General features: G+C 45.8%; 1 protein-coding gene across 1 annotated transcript in view; it reads right to left on the bottom strand.

The window, feature by feature from the left end:
* Nucleotides 1-5,493: 5,493 nt before the first annotated feature.
* CEACAM20 (CEA cell adhesion molecule 20) overlaps nucleotides 5,494-14,851 on the bottom strand; it is a 33,078-nt gene continuing 23,720 nt past the window's right edge. The window contains 6 exon segments of the mRNA XM_077747223.1: nucleotides 5,494-5,553; nucleotides 10,803-10,925; nucleotides 11,602-11,637; nucleotides 12,007-12,068; nucleotides 12,822-12,907; nucleotides 13,116-13,230. Of these exon segments, the coding sequence (XP_077603349.1) occupies nucleotides 5,500-5,553; nucleotides 10,803-10,925; nucleotides 11,602-11,637; nucleotides 12,007-12,068; nucleotides 12,822-12,907; nucleotides 13,116-13,230 (476 nt within the window). The 3' untranslated portion in view covers nucleotides 5,494-5,499.

Raw genomic sequence — 14,851 nt, 5'->3', positions numbered from 1 at the left:
CGCGTCCGCGTTTCTGCGCGGCGCCCAGACGCGGAGCGGGACCCGCAGGGCCAGGTCACGGCTCCGATACGTGAGCAGTGGCTGACCTGGGCCCGGCTGGACGCCCAGGAGCGGCCGTGGAAACGGAATCCACATGACAGGGCCGGGACCCCTCCTGGGACGGCCACCTAGTCAGATGCTTGGCGCGCACCGTCTCCTGTTTGGTCCTCAAGCCCAAAGGCGGTGGCTACAAACCCAGTCACACAGTCCAGGGAGCTCCTGTCGAGTCCTTCAAGAATCTGATATGCTGATATGTTTTTGTAGTTCATTATAGTAAAATAGCAAGAATCCGTTTGTTTTTTAAACTGAGTTATTTCTCTGCCTATGAGACTTTAAGATCTGTACTCTACCCCTCCTCTCCTGTTTTAGCCTTCCTCTCCTGGCCATTTTCTCTCTCAGCTCCAGCCACGCTGGCCTTTCCATCTTCACCAGCGGCGCTAGCAGGCTCCCACCTCAGGACCTTTGCGTGTGCTGTTCATGCTGGCTGACAGGCTCCTCCTTTGAAGGTTCCACTGGATCCTTGCCATCTGGTCTTTAGGCAGATATCACCTCTTCACGAAGCATTCCTCCACCAACCATTGTAAACCTAAAAACACTTCACTCCCCACAGTACTCCCTGCCTCCCTTCTCATCGTTACTTTTATCTAGGGAACTTTTCACTAATATATATATAATCTATATAGAAATTACATAGATTATATGTATAATATATAGTACATATATATATGTGGTACATATTTATTTGGTTGGTTATCTACTTTCACGCTAGACTGTCAATTCCATAAGGGAAAGGATTTGTACCAACTTTGATTAGTGCTGTAACCCCAGCATCCTAAGGTACCTGCCATATAATAGATGCTTAATAAATATTTGGTTTATTTTGAATAAATAAAGGGTTCTGGTCCTTTGTTAAATGCCTTAACATCTCATTAACTGGCACAGTCACCCTATGAGAAAACAGTGGTGTTTATTTCCACCCATCAAGAAGGAAACTGACATTTGGACCCTGCTGCATGAAAATAGGGCATTTGAAAGGTTTTACTTTATTTTATTTTATTTTTTTGCTGTCAAAGCATTCCTGTAGTTTTCTTCACATAACTTTAAAAAATTTTTTTAATGTTTTATTTCTGAGAGAGAGAGAGAGACAATGTGAGCAGGGGAGAGTCAGAGAGAGAGGGAGACACAGAATCTGAAACAGGCTCCAGACTCTGAGCTGGCTCTCAGCACAGAGCCCGACGCGGGGCTCGAACCCACGAACCCTGATATCATGACCTGAGCCGAAGTCAGATGCTCAACCGACTGAGTCACCCAGGCGCCCCCACATAACTTTTAACCTTTAACAACAAATTATAGCTATTTGAAATGTAATCTCTACCCCCCACCTTAAATTTCTTATAATTGGTTATTGTGGTGGATTTTTTTTTAATACTTATGTTGGGGGCACCAGGCTGGCTCCGTTTGGAAGAGCATGTGACTCTTGATCTCAGGGTTGTAGGTTCGAGCCCCACGTTGGGACAAATTACTTAAATAAACTTTGGGGCACCTGAGTGGCTCTGTTAAGGGTCTGACTCTTGATTTCAATTCAGGTCATGATCTCACGGTTCATGAGATCGAGCCCCATGTGGGCTCACGTGGAGCCCGCTTGGGATTCTCTGTCTTTTCCTCACTCATGTGCTCTCTCTCTCAAAATAAACAAACATTAAAGATTTGTTTAAATTTTAAAAACTATACATACTTATTTTGGATTTTGGATCTGGTTATCCAACTGAAATGTTAGGAATTCTTACAGTATTTCATTTGGCCCTCTTGGCTTTTCTGGTGAGACAATCAGCTACAGATAATTATTTCATCTCTTCCTTACCAGTATTTTTTAACCAGATATTTCCTTGCATGTTGGATTGTGTTGGCTACCATTTTCACAACAATATCAGTAGAAGTGACATTCTTGTTTGTGTTCTTTGTAACGGGAATGCCTCTAATATTTGAGGGTTAGATATGTTGGGTTTTTTTTTTAATGGAAGTGGGTAGCTTATTGATTTAACTTTTTAAAAATGTTTATTTATTTGAGAGAGAGAGAGCGCCAGCAGGGAAGGAGCAGAGGGGGTGGAGGGTCAGAGGATCTGAAGTGGGCTCTGTGCTGACAGCAGAAAGCCTGATGCGGGGCTTGAACTCACAAACTGTGAGAGCATGACCCCAGCCAAAGTCTGACACTTAATCGACTGAGCCACCCAGGCGTCCCACTTTAACTTTTTATTGCATAAATTTCAGACACAAAAATAGAGAGACTAACTAAATGGCACACACACCCCCATTCACCAATCATGCTGGTTAATTTTCCACTAAATCTCTTTTTACGTATGGCCCCACCTCTACTTTCCACTCTCCTCTGCCCGTGGTGGTTTTGAAACAAATCTTAGACATTATTTCATCTATGTTTCAGTATGTGTCCAAAAGACCAGGACTGGTATTAAAAACAAAACTTCAGTACAAAATAGATATGAGTCATAGCCATTGGGTACAGAGAATGCAAAGTTAGTATTATTAGCAGATATTACAAACCACAAGACCCAAGAGAATTAACTAAAAGGAGTTAACATCAAGCAGAAGCTAGAAAGGCATCGAATGTGAAATAATAGTAAACATTTATGTTCCATTCTGTGCCAGGCACTGCCATAAGGTGCTTATATATGTTTCTCACATAGTCCTCATGGCTATTCATACCATGTTGGACTGTTACTTCCATTTCACAGAAGATGAAATTGAGGCGCAGGAATGTTAAGTAATTCACCCTGAATTGTATTGTCAGGGCAGAGCTGGGATTGAATCCAAGAAGTCTAACGCTAGAGTTTATGTTCTTTTACATTATATTACCCTTTACCTACATATCAACATCTTCCCTCTACATAAGAAATACTAAGTTTGCAAACAAGACAGAAAAGTTTATTCATCATAGAAGCAAAAAATAGGAAGCATAAGAAAAATCTTTAAAACCCTAATGACAGAGATGAAAGACATAGAACTGCCATGCTCCTGGCTGTGCTGTAAAGATGTCAAATCTTGCTTGTAGGGGCGTCTGGGTGGCTCAGTTGGTTAAGCGTCTGACTTCGGCTCAGGTCATGATCCCACAGTTCACGAGTTCAAGCGCCCTGTCAGGCTCTGTGCTGACAGCTCAGAGCCTGGAGCCTGCTTCGAATTCTGTGTCTCCCTCCCTCTCCTCTCTCTCTCTCAAAAATAAACATTAACAAACTTTTAAAAAGATGTCAAATTTTGCAGAATGATGTACAGATTCAGTACAAATATGACAAAATCATGATGGGATGCTTTGACATTTAGCTCATCTTCCTTTTTTTCTGTATTTTTTTCCAGTATTTTTTTTTACCTTGAGATTCAGACATTAAAGCATTAGCGGTATATAATTTAAAACTGGCTTTGTCTTTTGTTTGGTCTTTTTTTCTTCTTCTTCTTTCAAAATGAAGAAGATGGCAAGTTTTACTTCCAGGAGCACCTGAATCCTGACCTAACCCGAATGTTACGGGGACTTCAGAACAGCTACTACTGGGGAACAGGAACTTGTTCTAGAAAGATACCCTTCAAATGCAGAGGTTTCTCTATCAACTGCTTAGGGATTGGCTGAGACCCGAGTTTCACACTGAGGTTCTGTTGGCCAGGAACTGGGTGAGGGCTTAGGATCTACTGAGGAACAAAGAAGTCATTTGCCCTAAATGCTGGGAGATAAAGCTATGAGTCTCTAGAGGGGCAATCTAACCAGTCCCTGGGATTCTGGGGGTGGGGAGATGTGGGGATGGGGGTTTCTTGGCAGCAGGGGAAGAAAAAACAGTCTTTTTCCTTTGCTCAATCCTCTTCAAGGGGCGCCTGAGTGGCTCAGTCGGTTGAGCGTCCAACTTCGGCTCAGGTCATGATCTCACGGTTCGTGGGTTTGAGCCCTGTGTTGGGCTCTGTGCTGACAGCTTAGAGCCTGGAGCCTGTTTCAGATTCTGTGTCTCCCTCTCTCTGCCTCTCCCCCGCTCACATTCTGTCTTACTGTCTCTCAAAAATAAATAAATGTAAAAAAAAAAAAATCCTCTTCTCAAACTATAGACATTGGAAGGACCCAGGGCTTAGGTATCAGCCCATACTCTTCTCTGTCTTTATCCACTTTCTTTACAATCTGTAGGGGAATGGGTTAACTCAACCTTCCTGGGGTGTTCAAACCCAGGAAAGGCCTATTTCCATGACTAGCTCTCGGTTGGCTTCTAGGAACTGAATTCGTTTAATGTTCTACCTGATAAAAGGGTTTTTGCAGGCAGGCCTGAGGCCTTGAGCCCCGATATACCAGCCTGTCCAGACGGTTTATACAAACAAGGTGATCTGCAGTGAACACCTGTGTTCCTTCTGGGGATCTGGAGCTGCCCGTGTGACTGACCCCCTATAAGAACCCTGGACGCTCAGGTTCAGGGCCAGCCCCGCCCCCTCCACCGCTTGGCAACACTTCACAAGTATGGTCACACATCACTGCTGGGGAAATCCCCATGTGACTCTCCTGGGACAGGACACTTGCAGTGTCCTCCATACTTTACTCCCGTACCTTTTCTTCTCCCTCTGCTGATTTTATCCTCTTTTTGCTGCAATAAACCATGACCGTGAGTATAACAATTGCTGGGTCCTGTGAATCTCTCTAGCAAATCACTGAGCCTGAGGGTGGTCTTGGAGACCCCTGACACAAGACCTTCTACATTCCTATAACTTTAACCCCCACTAACAACTCCCAAGTGTGTATCTTCAGCCCTGTTTTATCTAGATTTTTATGAACAGTTGGCTGTTTTATTATCCAGTTGATCTCTGACATGTCTAAAGGAAATTCTTGATTTTTCCTTCTTTCTCCCAAATGTATATCGTCCCTCACTGTTGCCTCCGAAGGTGCTTTGGCCAGAAACGTGGGAGTCATCCTTGACTCCTACCTGTCTTCATCAAATCTGATTTTCCCCACCCCCACCCCCAAAATTCTTGGGACTCTAAGCACCTCATGCCTGCTCCCTCTCCCAGGAGCCTCAGTCTCTCCCCTCATTCTGTTTTTTCCTGTCATCATCTCTTAACAGCTTCTTGTGTCTTATCCTCTACCATGATGTGAAAAGATACCCTCCCCTGCTGCTGTTTCCACTCTTGCTGTTCACCCATCTCTGTGACGCAGCCATGGCAGCCCCAGCTTCGGAGTCTCTAACCTTGGCCCTCTAATTCTGGGCCACCTTCTCCCTGTTTTTACTGCTTGTAAAGAAACACAAGTCAAAAACCCAAGATTTGGCAGGAGCTAGGGCCTAGCGCTGGAACAAGACATTAAAACAGAATGTCACAAGGGTCCACGAAGACAGCGGCTGGAGTATAACAGGCACCCAATAAATGTCATTGAATATGTGATTGAGTGTGACTTCTCCAGGGTTTCTGGAGGAAGGAAATCTGCTTCCATTAGACTGAGGGGTTGATGTGGCTGTAAATGTTGCGTTCTGGATTCACAAGCACCTGTTGCACAGAGAGAAAAGATGAGTTCCATTTTCTGTGTAGGCCTTCCTGGCCTACTTGCTATATTTAGTAAAGGCCCACATACTCTGGCATTGTCCTCTGTCCTTCGAAATTCCAAAGATCTTCCTCCTCTTTCACTCCACTTCAATCATGGTGGCACCTCTGTTTCTACAATGGCCTCTATAGCTCCCTACATTGGAGGAGAGACTCTAAAATGGCACCCATCATCCCCACCTTCTAGAAGTCATACCCTTATTATCCCCTTCCCTTGAGGGCAAGACCTGTGACTTTCACCTAACCAAAAGAATATGGCAAAATGACAGGATGTGCATGATTGCACATATGTGATTCTGTTATATAAGATCGCTACTTCTGTCTTGGCTTTGAAAAAGCAAGATGCAATCTTGTGAGCTGCCTATGGAGAGGGCCACATGGCAAAGGACTTAGGGCAGCCTCCAGCTGACAGCCAGTAAGAAACCGTGGTCGTTGTTTTGACAGCCTGCGAGGAACTGAAGGCTGAGCTTGGAAGTGGATCTTTCCCCAGTCAAGCCTCAGATGAGACCTGAGCCTTGGCCAACACCTTCTGCATTGCAGAAGGCCCATCTAAGCAGTGCTTACACACAAACTTTGAGATAATACTGTATGCTGTTTTAAGCTGCTAAATGTGTTGTAATTTGTCATGCACAACAGATTACTAATACATTCAACTCTAGATCCTTTCAATGGTTGGCTCCTTCTCATCCCTCCAGAATACAGCAGACCTTGAGTTGACTGACCTGACACTCTTACTCATATTTTATCCCTTGCCTGCTTCTATTGATAAGACTGGGAAGTGTAACACCTCATTCTCTCAGCCTTCCTTGCCACAAGGAATACCATGTGGCAGAATTCTGGCCAAGGAGATAGAAAAATAATTTCACTGGCTGACACTTCTAAAAAGAGCTTTTGCTCTACTGATAAAAAGAAACAAATGTGACTTTCCTTCCCTGGATAAGAGGGACCTAAAAATCTAAGTGTACCAGTTCATACCTGACTAGACAGCTCACAAACCAAAATAACAATCCATAAAATGGCCTGAGCCAGTCTGAATCTCCTCTGTAGAATCTGAACCTAGAAACTCTTAAACAGTAATAGAGGATGTTGTTATATGTAAGCTGAAGTTATAAGAGGCATGGTGACCGGGAGGCTTGCATAGGAATTCGATCTGGACTGAGGAAAATGGAATGAATTCATTGCTCAGCAAATATGAGCAACCACATAAGAGAAAAGTTTCCTGAAAACACTCTAGTCCTCATAGGCCCACAAGCAAGTTCTGAAATCGGGTTATCTGAGACTCTCCAGTGTTCTCTCAATCACTTTCAGGGGGTTCATCTTTCTTATTAAAAGCCCTGAATATGGGGCCACCTGGCTGGTCCAGTCGGTAGAGGGATGTGACCCTTGATCTCAGGGTCGTGAGTGAGTTCAAGCCCCACACTGGGTGTGGAACCTACTTTAATAAAAGATGTTTAAAATCCCTGATTATGATATAGAAGACATTCACATCTTTTGAGAATGGTTCATCTGTAAATTAGACTAAAGCCTGCCACCCTCCAATCTACCCTCCATAGTAACTGGTCTGCCCCCTGGAATAATGAGGAATACATTTGTCCCTCTAGCACAAGACTAGAATATTGGAATTCTATGTCCCTAAAGTTTCTCTTTTCCAAATCCGTTCTGGCCTCCCTCCTTGCTTCCTCAAATCTGATGGGTCACTGACTCCTTCAGAGGATACTGTCTGAAGTCCATCCCTGGACATGTAGCAGCCTGGCTGGCCCTGACCATGGATATCATTGCTTGAAAACTCTGAAATAATCTCACTAGTCCTTAGAACCAGGAAGCCATCACCTGAGTTATTGGAACTTCCAGTGGGAAGGTCTGCTTCCCATCTGTCTGGATGAGTTAATAGTTTTCTTCCTTTTGGGTGATAAAACTGATTATGGTTTTTTTGAGGGGGGTATCAGGAAGCTCAAAGACAAATGGGAAATATAGGAACAGGTGCTACATAGGTTCAGCATATTTACCTTCTTATCCATACCTTGACTGCCTGCCTACTATTAGAAGTATTTTCTTAATTGTGATTCATATTTCTAAGTTATCACCATTTTATAGTGTCGAATATAAGCTTGCTATAAATTGCCTCAAATCTCCCATGGGAGAAATATAGAGAGGTGAATATCATGAACAAAAAATAAAAGATTGGAAAGAAAAGAAAACAAACGAGATAGATGGTTATCAATGTACTGAAAGGTATGGGAGAGGAATGAAGAGAAATGCAATGGAGTGGAAAGGAATGGCATGAGATGGGATGGGACGGGATGGAATAGAATGGGTGGGGTGGAATGGAATGGAATGGAGGGGAGTGAAGTGGGATGGGGTAGAATGGGATTGAATGGAATGGAATGGAGTGGGGTAGGGTGGGATGGGATGGGATGGGGTAGGGTGGAATGGAATGGAATGGGTGGGGTGGAAAAGAATAGGGTGGAATGAGATAGAATGGAATGGAATGGGGTGGGTGGAATGAAATTTTTTTTTAAATATGTTTCTTTTTCTTTTTAATGTGTTTTTTTTTATTTATTTCTAGGAGAGAGAGAGAGACAGCGTGAGCAGGGCGAGAGGGAGTCACAGACTGAAACAGGCTCCAGGCTCTGAGCTGGCAGTCAGCACAGAGCCCGACGCGGGGCTCGAACCCACGAACCACGGGATCATGACCTAAGCGAAAGTCGGACGCTTAACCGACTAAGCCACCCAGACGCCCCTGGGTGGAATGAAATTAAATGGAATGGACTAGAAATGGAAAAGGATGGTGTGGAACGGGATGGGGTGGAACAGAATGGGGTGGAATGGAACAGAATGGGGTGGAAAAGAATGGTAGAATGGAATGGAAACTGAAATCAGGGAATGGAGTGGAACAAACGGCATAGCACCCAAAAAATGTAAATGAAGAAGTCGAATAAATAGAAAGATCATAATGGAAAGAAATGAAGCGGAAAAGACGAGAATAAAATAAACTGGCATGGGAAGGAGACTGATGACAGAGCGCAGGATTAGAACTGAATGGACAAAAGTGGGAAGGAAAAGCATTCAAGGAAAGGAAAGGAATAGAGAACAAGTGACAAAAAAGCAGTATGACAAAGGGTAACTGGGAGTTCAAGAAGGGCAATGCAGGAACGAAACTGGAATGCTGCGGAACTAGACTGAGGAAATGGAGTTAAATGGAACTCATGCAATGGCATGGAAGGTAAGGAAATGGGAAGGAATGGAGGGAGAGGAGTTGAAAGCACAGAGTCAAATGGGTGGGAAAGTAACACAGGCAGCAGGAAGGGAGTCCCATGGAAGAGAATGACAGGAGTGGGTAGGAATAAAAAACAAACAAACCAACAACAACAACAAACCAGAATGGGATCCAATATGGAGGAATGGAGAAGAGAGAAAAGGGGACAGAGTGAAGGGGAATGGGAAACAGTGAAATGAACTGAATGGAAGAGGGAGGCATGGGTGGGAAATGAAGGGAGAAGGAAAGAAGCAGAAAGAAAAGGAAGTGAGTGGGAAAGTAGTGTGTAGGAGAAGAAAGGGAATGCAGTGGAATGAACCGAAAGCCAGGCAAGGATTAGTATCCAAAATCTGGGGCATCTGGGTGGCTCAGTCAGCTAAGCGTCCAACTTTGGCTCAGGTCATGATCTCGCAGTTCATGAGTTTGAACCCCATGTGGTGCTCTGTGCTGACAGCTCAGAGCCTGGAGACTGCTTCTGATTCTGTGTGTTGTATATGTAAGTGATGGGTCATAGGAATCTACTCCCAAAGCCAAGAGCACACTGTATACAGTGTATTTAATTAATTAATTAAAATGTTTAAAGTCATAAAAAAATCGGGGCTGAGTATACATAGTGATAATGAGCAGGATGGAATGGGATGATAGAAGCCAGAATGTATAGAACGGATTTAATGTATGAATGGGGAAGAATGGGTATGACACGGGACGAGAAGGAAAAGAATGGACATGAGACCAAGGGATGGGACGGAAGCAGAGTGTACAGGAATAGAAGGTAGCAGAATGTGGAAGAGATGAACCAAGTGGAATCAGAAGGAAAAAATGAACAAAACATAAGTGAAAGTAGTGGGAAAGAATGGAAGGGAAGTAAGGAAGAGATGGAAAGGAGTACAATGGGCTCAAACACTAGAATGGGATGGAATCAACGGCGCGCGATGGAGTTCAGTGGGTGGGAAGAGAGGAAAAGGAATGGAAATGAATGAATAAGAGGAATACAAGGACTTTTATGGAAAGAATCAAGGGGCGCCAGGGTGGCTCAGTCAGTTAAGGGTCCGACTCTTGATTTCCAGCTCAGGTCATGATCTCACGGTTCATGAGATTGAGCCCCGCATCGGACTCTGTGCTCTCTTTCAATAAATAACTTTTTTAAAAAGAAAAGAAATAGAGAGGAATGGAGTGGAATGGCAAGTAAATAGCATAGCAAGCAAATGGTTAGTATAAAGAAAGAAAGAAATGGAGTAAAGTTAAATAGACAGACAGGAAACAGGTGGTGTGGGAGTATCCACAGTGCGGACTCCACCCTGTTCACATCTGCAAGATGACCTCCCTGGAGGCTACGTGTTGCATGCCCCTTGGAAGTTAGTGTATCCCCCAAGCGAATGGCTGTTTAGATAAGTCATAGAGACAACACAGTTTCTCCCCCGACCCCACACCTTCCGGCACACAGGTGTGCAGGTGGCAGCAACAGGTGTGTTAAGCATTAGACCCTTTGACTTCACTCTATAAAATCTGTGGACTAAGATCAGGACTTTTTGGAGAATTGATGTGCAGCTGCCTGGATTACTGTCTACCCATCCCCCCTGTCGCTAAGTTACTCTGAGTGAAGATCTGTGTAAACTGTGTGGAGTCACCTGCTTTGTTTTCTGGTCTCAGAGTGCCTTCTCAATTTGGGGAATACATTCCTGCCCCTCCTACAACTTCTGACAGGTGGTGTGAAAACAAATGTGATGGAAACATGGAATGGAGTAAGATCAAGTAGACCAGAAAAGAAGAAAATGAAGTGAACTAGGACATGATAGGATGGAAATGGGTGGAATGGAACTGAAAAAATAACTAGGAAAATTCTAATGGTAGTTTATCCTACAGACTTTTCAGCAAGGAGGAAGCGGCAGATTGGTGACAGCTCTTGACTGTCACCAGATTCAGGGTGGCATAAAAGTACCTCATAGTTTGATTCTGTGTTTCCTTTCGGTGGAGTGGGGACCGATGGATCCAATGCAACTTTGGGTGATGGTTTTCTGGGACCAGGAGAATAGTTTCCAGGAGTTGCTGATGGTGGCTCCTTCTGTGAGTGAGTGGAGAGATCGGTTAGGGACCATGGGTACAGACTGCCTTAAAATCACAGTGTCTGGAAAGTGTGAACTTGCATGATTCAGTGACCCAAGAGAGGAATAGGTTTCACCAGTTTAGGATGCAAGGCCGTGCCCCCGATCTAGAACTCTGTCTTTTCACCTGGCTACTGCTGCAATGTCTGTTCCAAAAAATTTTTGGCACCATAGCATGTGCTAGGCTAGTGCCACTTCATTTGCAATATAATTCAGAGCCCTGGAGGTGACAGGAATACAGTAGGGGCCAGAGACCTAGAATCTGACCCAGGTGATTCTGAAGCCTTAGGCCACTTTCTCCCCATCCCTGGGCCTGCAATGCACAATTACTATTTATACAGGATGGTTTCAGGGCGCCTGGGTGGCTCAGTTGGTTAAGCGTCTGGCTTTAGCTCAGGTCACGATCTCACAATTGGTGGGTTCGAGCCCCGCGTCAGGCTCTGTGCTGACAGCTAGCTCAGAGCCTGGAGCCTGCTTCAGATTCTGTGCCTCCCTCTCTCTCTGACCCTCCCCTGCTCACACTGTCTCTCTCTCAGAAATAAAATGTTAAAAAAAAAAAAAAAAGGATGGTTTCTCAGACTTGTCAAATACAAAATTCTCAGATTTTTAATATCAAGCCCAGCGGGGCCAACATACCTCATAAAATTGCTCTAGGGGGTCTGGTGGCAGCATCTGGGGGAAAAGAAAGTGGTGAAGAGGTCATAGGGCTTGGGCGGGGGACCGCCCCCAGAAATTCTCAGAAACAGCTTTGGCCTCAGAGGCATTTACATCCTTCCCAATTCCCAGAGGAGCTCAAAGCTAGGCACTGTCACATTGAAGAGGAAGAAGACAAAGGAGAAGAGATGGAAAGTCAGGGAGGATCTTGGGCTCCCCAGAGAAGGCAGGGGAGGAGATGCAAAGAGTCAAGCATGCACTGGATATCCTCAAGAGAACATGTCCTCACTCCCCAACCCAAGAGGTGGGACTCAAACAGCCCTGCTGGGCTGGAGACGAGCCAGGTAGTCAGGGGAGCAGGGAGGGGACCTGTGGAGCATTGCCCACCTTTTTGACTCCAACCTGTCCTTGAGGTTTGGGTAAATTTGCATACATGGGGCTCAGCCAATCTAGAGAAAGGGAAAGCCAGCCCAGGGCTGGAATTAGGAAGAGATGCAAAGGAAGGGGCCGTTTCTCCAGGTCACTCCCCCTCCCCAGAAAAGTGGTACAAGAAACCTTCCTTCCTTTCTTCCCAGGACTATCAATCACATCTATGGTGGGCTTGACCTGGAAATATCCTGGAAATCTGGCTCTGGATTAGATTAGACTGTTTGATGAGATGGATAAGGACAGAAATCTAAGACCTAGCCCTAATTGTGCCAGTGGGTCCTCTGTAGCGTGGGTTTATCCTTTACCCTTCCTGAACATGGATCTCCTTCCTGTAAAACTGAGCTGGATTAGACAGTCTCTAGGATTTCCATTTCCGGAGGGGTCCATCCTTCCAGAATCCTAGGCCAGAGATATCAAAGATGTTTCATTTTGCCTTTGGTCAGCTCCCGTCCAAGGGTGTGTGAAGCACTGTGGTGAGGTGGGTTACTAGGCTGACTCTGGGTTCAGCAAGGGTGAGTGCTGGGATTGAGTCTCCTGCCTACAGCAATCAATCAGCAAAGTCTTCTGAGAATGAGGAAGGAGACAGTGGCAACTGATGCCCCATTTTTGCTGTGGCTGTTGGAACAGACAGAACTCCTCCGAGTTCTTGGCTCAAATGTCATCCATGATCACCATGCTAGTGGCAAAGCTGGGAGCAGAGGCCCAGGCTCCCAATACTAGCTTCTTTCCCAGCCCCCACTGCTGCCCTGGGCATCAGCTATGCAGTCACTTACCGGAAGAGGCCTCTGCATGCGGCTCCTCCTCAGAGGTGACTGTTGCTGCCTCCTGGCTGGGCTCCTCTGCTTTTTCCCTTGAGAACCTGAAACCCCAAATCCTTCATTCTTGTGTGCCTGCAGTCCTTGCCATCGTCACAGGCCCTACCCATATCCCAGGTCCATTCTTGGGTAATGTCCCAAACCCCCCGAGTTCCCTAGTTGCTACAGACACAGCTCAGCACCACGGTCAGCAACACTTCTGCCACGCACGCCCCCTGCAGGCCACACCCCCTACCCCATTCCCAGCTATACCGTCTGGCATTTCTGATGTAGAGGAAACAGCCCAGCCCTGTGGACAGGGCAACGACAGCCAGGATACCGATGGCAATGCCAGCAATGGCTCCTGCCGACAGGGATGACTGGGGACCTGGGCAAGGAGAAAGAGTCAGGACACTGCTCTGACACGCCTTCATGCCAGCTCCCAGCCCCATTCCCAACCGGTGGCTTTACTGCCATTGTCACTTGATGGATTTGTTTTCCAGTCACTGGGAGGCAATGCTCTGTGGTGTTAACAGCATCATTTTGGAGTCAAAGGGCCTATTCACACTTCAGCTATGTGACCTTGATCATGCTACTTAACCTCTCTGTGCTTCCGCTGTCTCCTCTGTACAGCAAGGATGATAGTGTTAGTGGTTGCTGAAAAGATTCAACATAAGTGTACTCGTGTTCAAAATACGGAATGTCTGGGATGCCTGGGTGGCTCAGTCGGTTGGGCATCCAACTTCGGCTCAGGTCATGATCTCACGGTCTGTGGGTTCAGGCCTCACATCGGGCTCTGTGCTGACAGCTTGGAGCCTGGAGCCTGCTTTGGATTCTGTGTGTGTGTCTCTCTCTCTCTGCCTCTCCCCTGCTTGCTCTCTCTCTCAAAAAGAAAAATTAAAAAAAAATTTTAAATATGGAATGTTCAATATGTTCAGAAGACAGTAACAGGGTGGCTCAGTTGGTTAAGTGTCCCACTTCGGCTCAGGTTTGATCTCACCATTCGGGAGTTCGAGCTCTGTGTCTGTGCTGACAGCTCAGAGCCTGGATCCTGCTTCGGATTCTGTGTCTCCCTCTCTTTTTTTCCCACCATCCCTCACTCTCATTCTGTCTTTGTCTCAAAAATAAGCAAACATTAAAAAAAGAAGAAGACAACAATATTTAGGCCCACGGAAAGCGATCAGTAAATGTTGGTGTGATGACAATATTGCTTGGGATAATGGATCAGATATGGATTTCAGAGGACAGGGCTTTGAAAACCAGAAAACTGGTTCTCCCCCATGTCACTCCCTCATTCTCATACCTGAAAGTGGGGCCCTGTGACCACAGACAAGTGGCATCCCCTTCTGTGTTTCACTCCCTCAAATGCAAAGTGAGGGAAATGGTACCCTCCACACAGTGACGATGGCACGTTCATGCCGGGCACACCACAGGTGACTAATGGCAGCTATAATCACTAATGTGGGCCTGTGGCTGCCCATCCAGCTTCTGCCCAGGACGCTTCTCAAAGGAGAAGTCCTGCCACAGGGATTAAGAGGGCAGCCATGAGGGGCGCCTGGGTGGCTTAGTCGGTTAAGCGTCCGACTTTCGACTTTCGCTTAGGTCATGATCTCACGGTTCGTGGGTTCGAGTCCCGCGTCGGGCTCTGTGCTGGCTGCCAGCTCAGAGCCTGGAGCCTGTTTCAGTCTGTGACTCCCTCTCTCTCTGACCCTCCCCTGCTCACGCTGTCTCTCTCTCTCCTAGAAATAAATAAAACATTAAAAAAACAAACAAACAAAACAAAACAAAACAAAAAAAAAAGAGGGCAGCCATGAGGAGCAGGTGTAAGGAAGGGGCTCTACTTTGGAGGCAAAGGAGGGGGGCTTCCAGGAGGCACTGGGGGTTCTTAGTTTCAGTCTCTGAGCTTTGATTTCTTCCTGTGTCCAATGAGCAGAGCTATTAATAACCCTATAGGCTTCTGCGGGGATTAAAGTGAGATCCCACTTAGAAAGACCAGTACCATGCCTGAC

This window comes from Crocuta crocuta, unplaced genomic scaffold (assembly GCF_008692635.1).
Source record: "Crocuta crocuta isolate KB4526 unplaced genomic scaffold, BGI_CrCroc_1.0 scaffold334, whole genome shotgun sequence".
NCBI lineage: Eukaryota > Metazoa > Chordata > Mammalia > Carnivora > Hyaenidae > Crocuta > Crocuta crocuta.
Note: the sequence above shows the minus strand (reverse complement) of the source record. Positions and strands in the feature narration are given on the sequence as shown.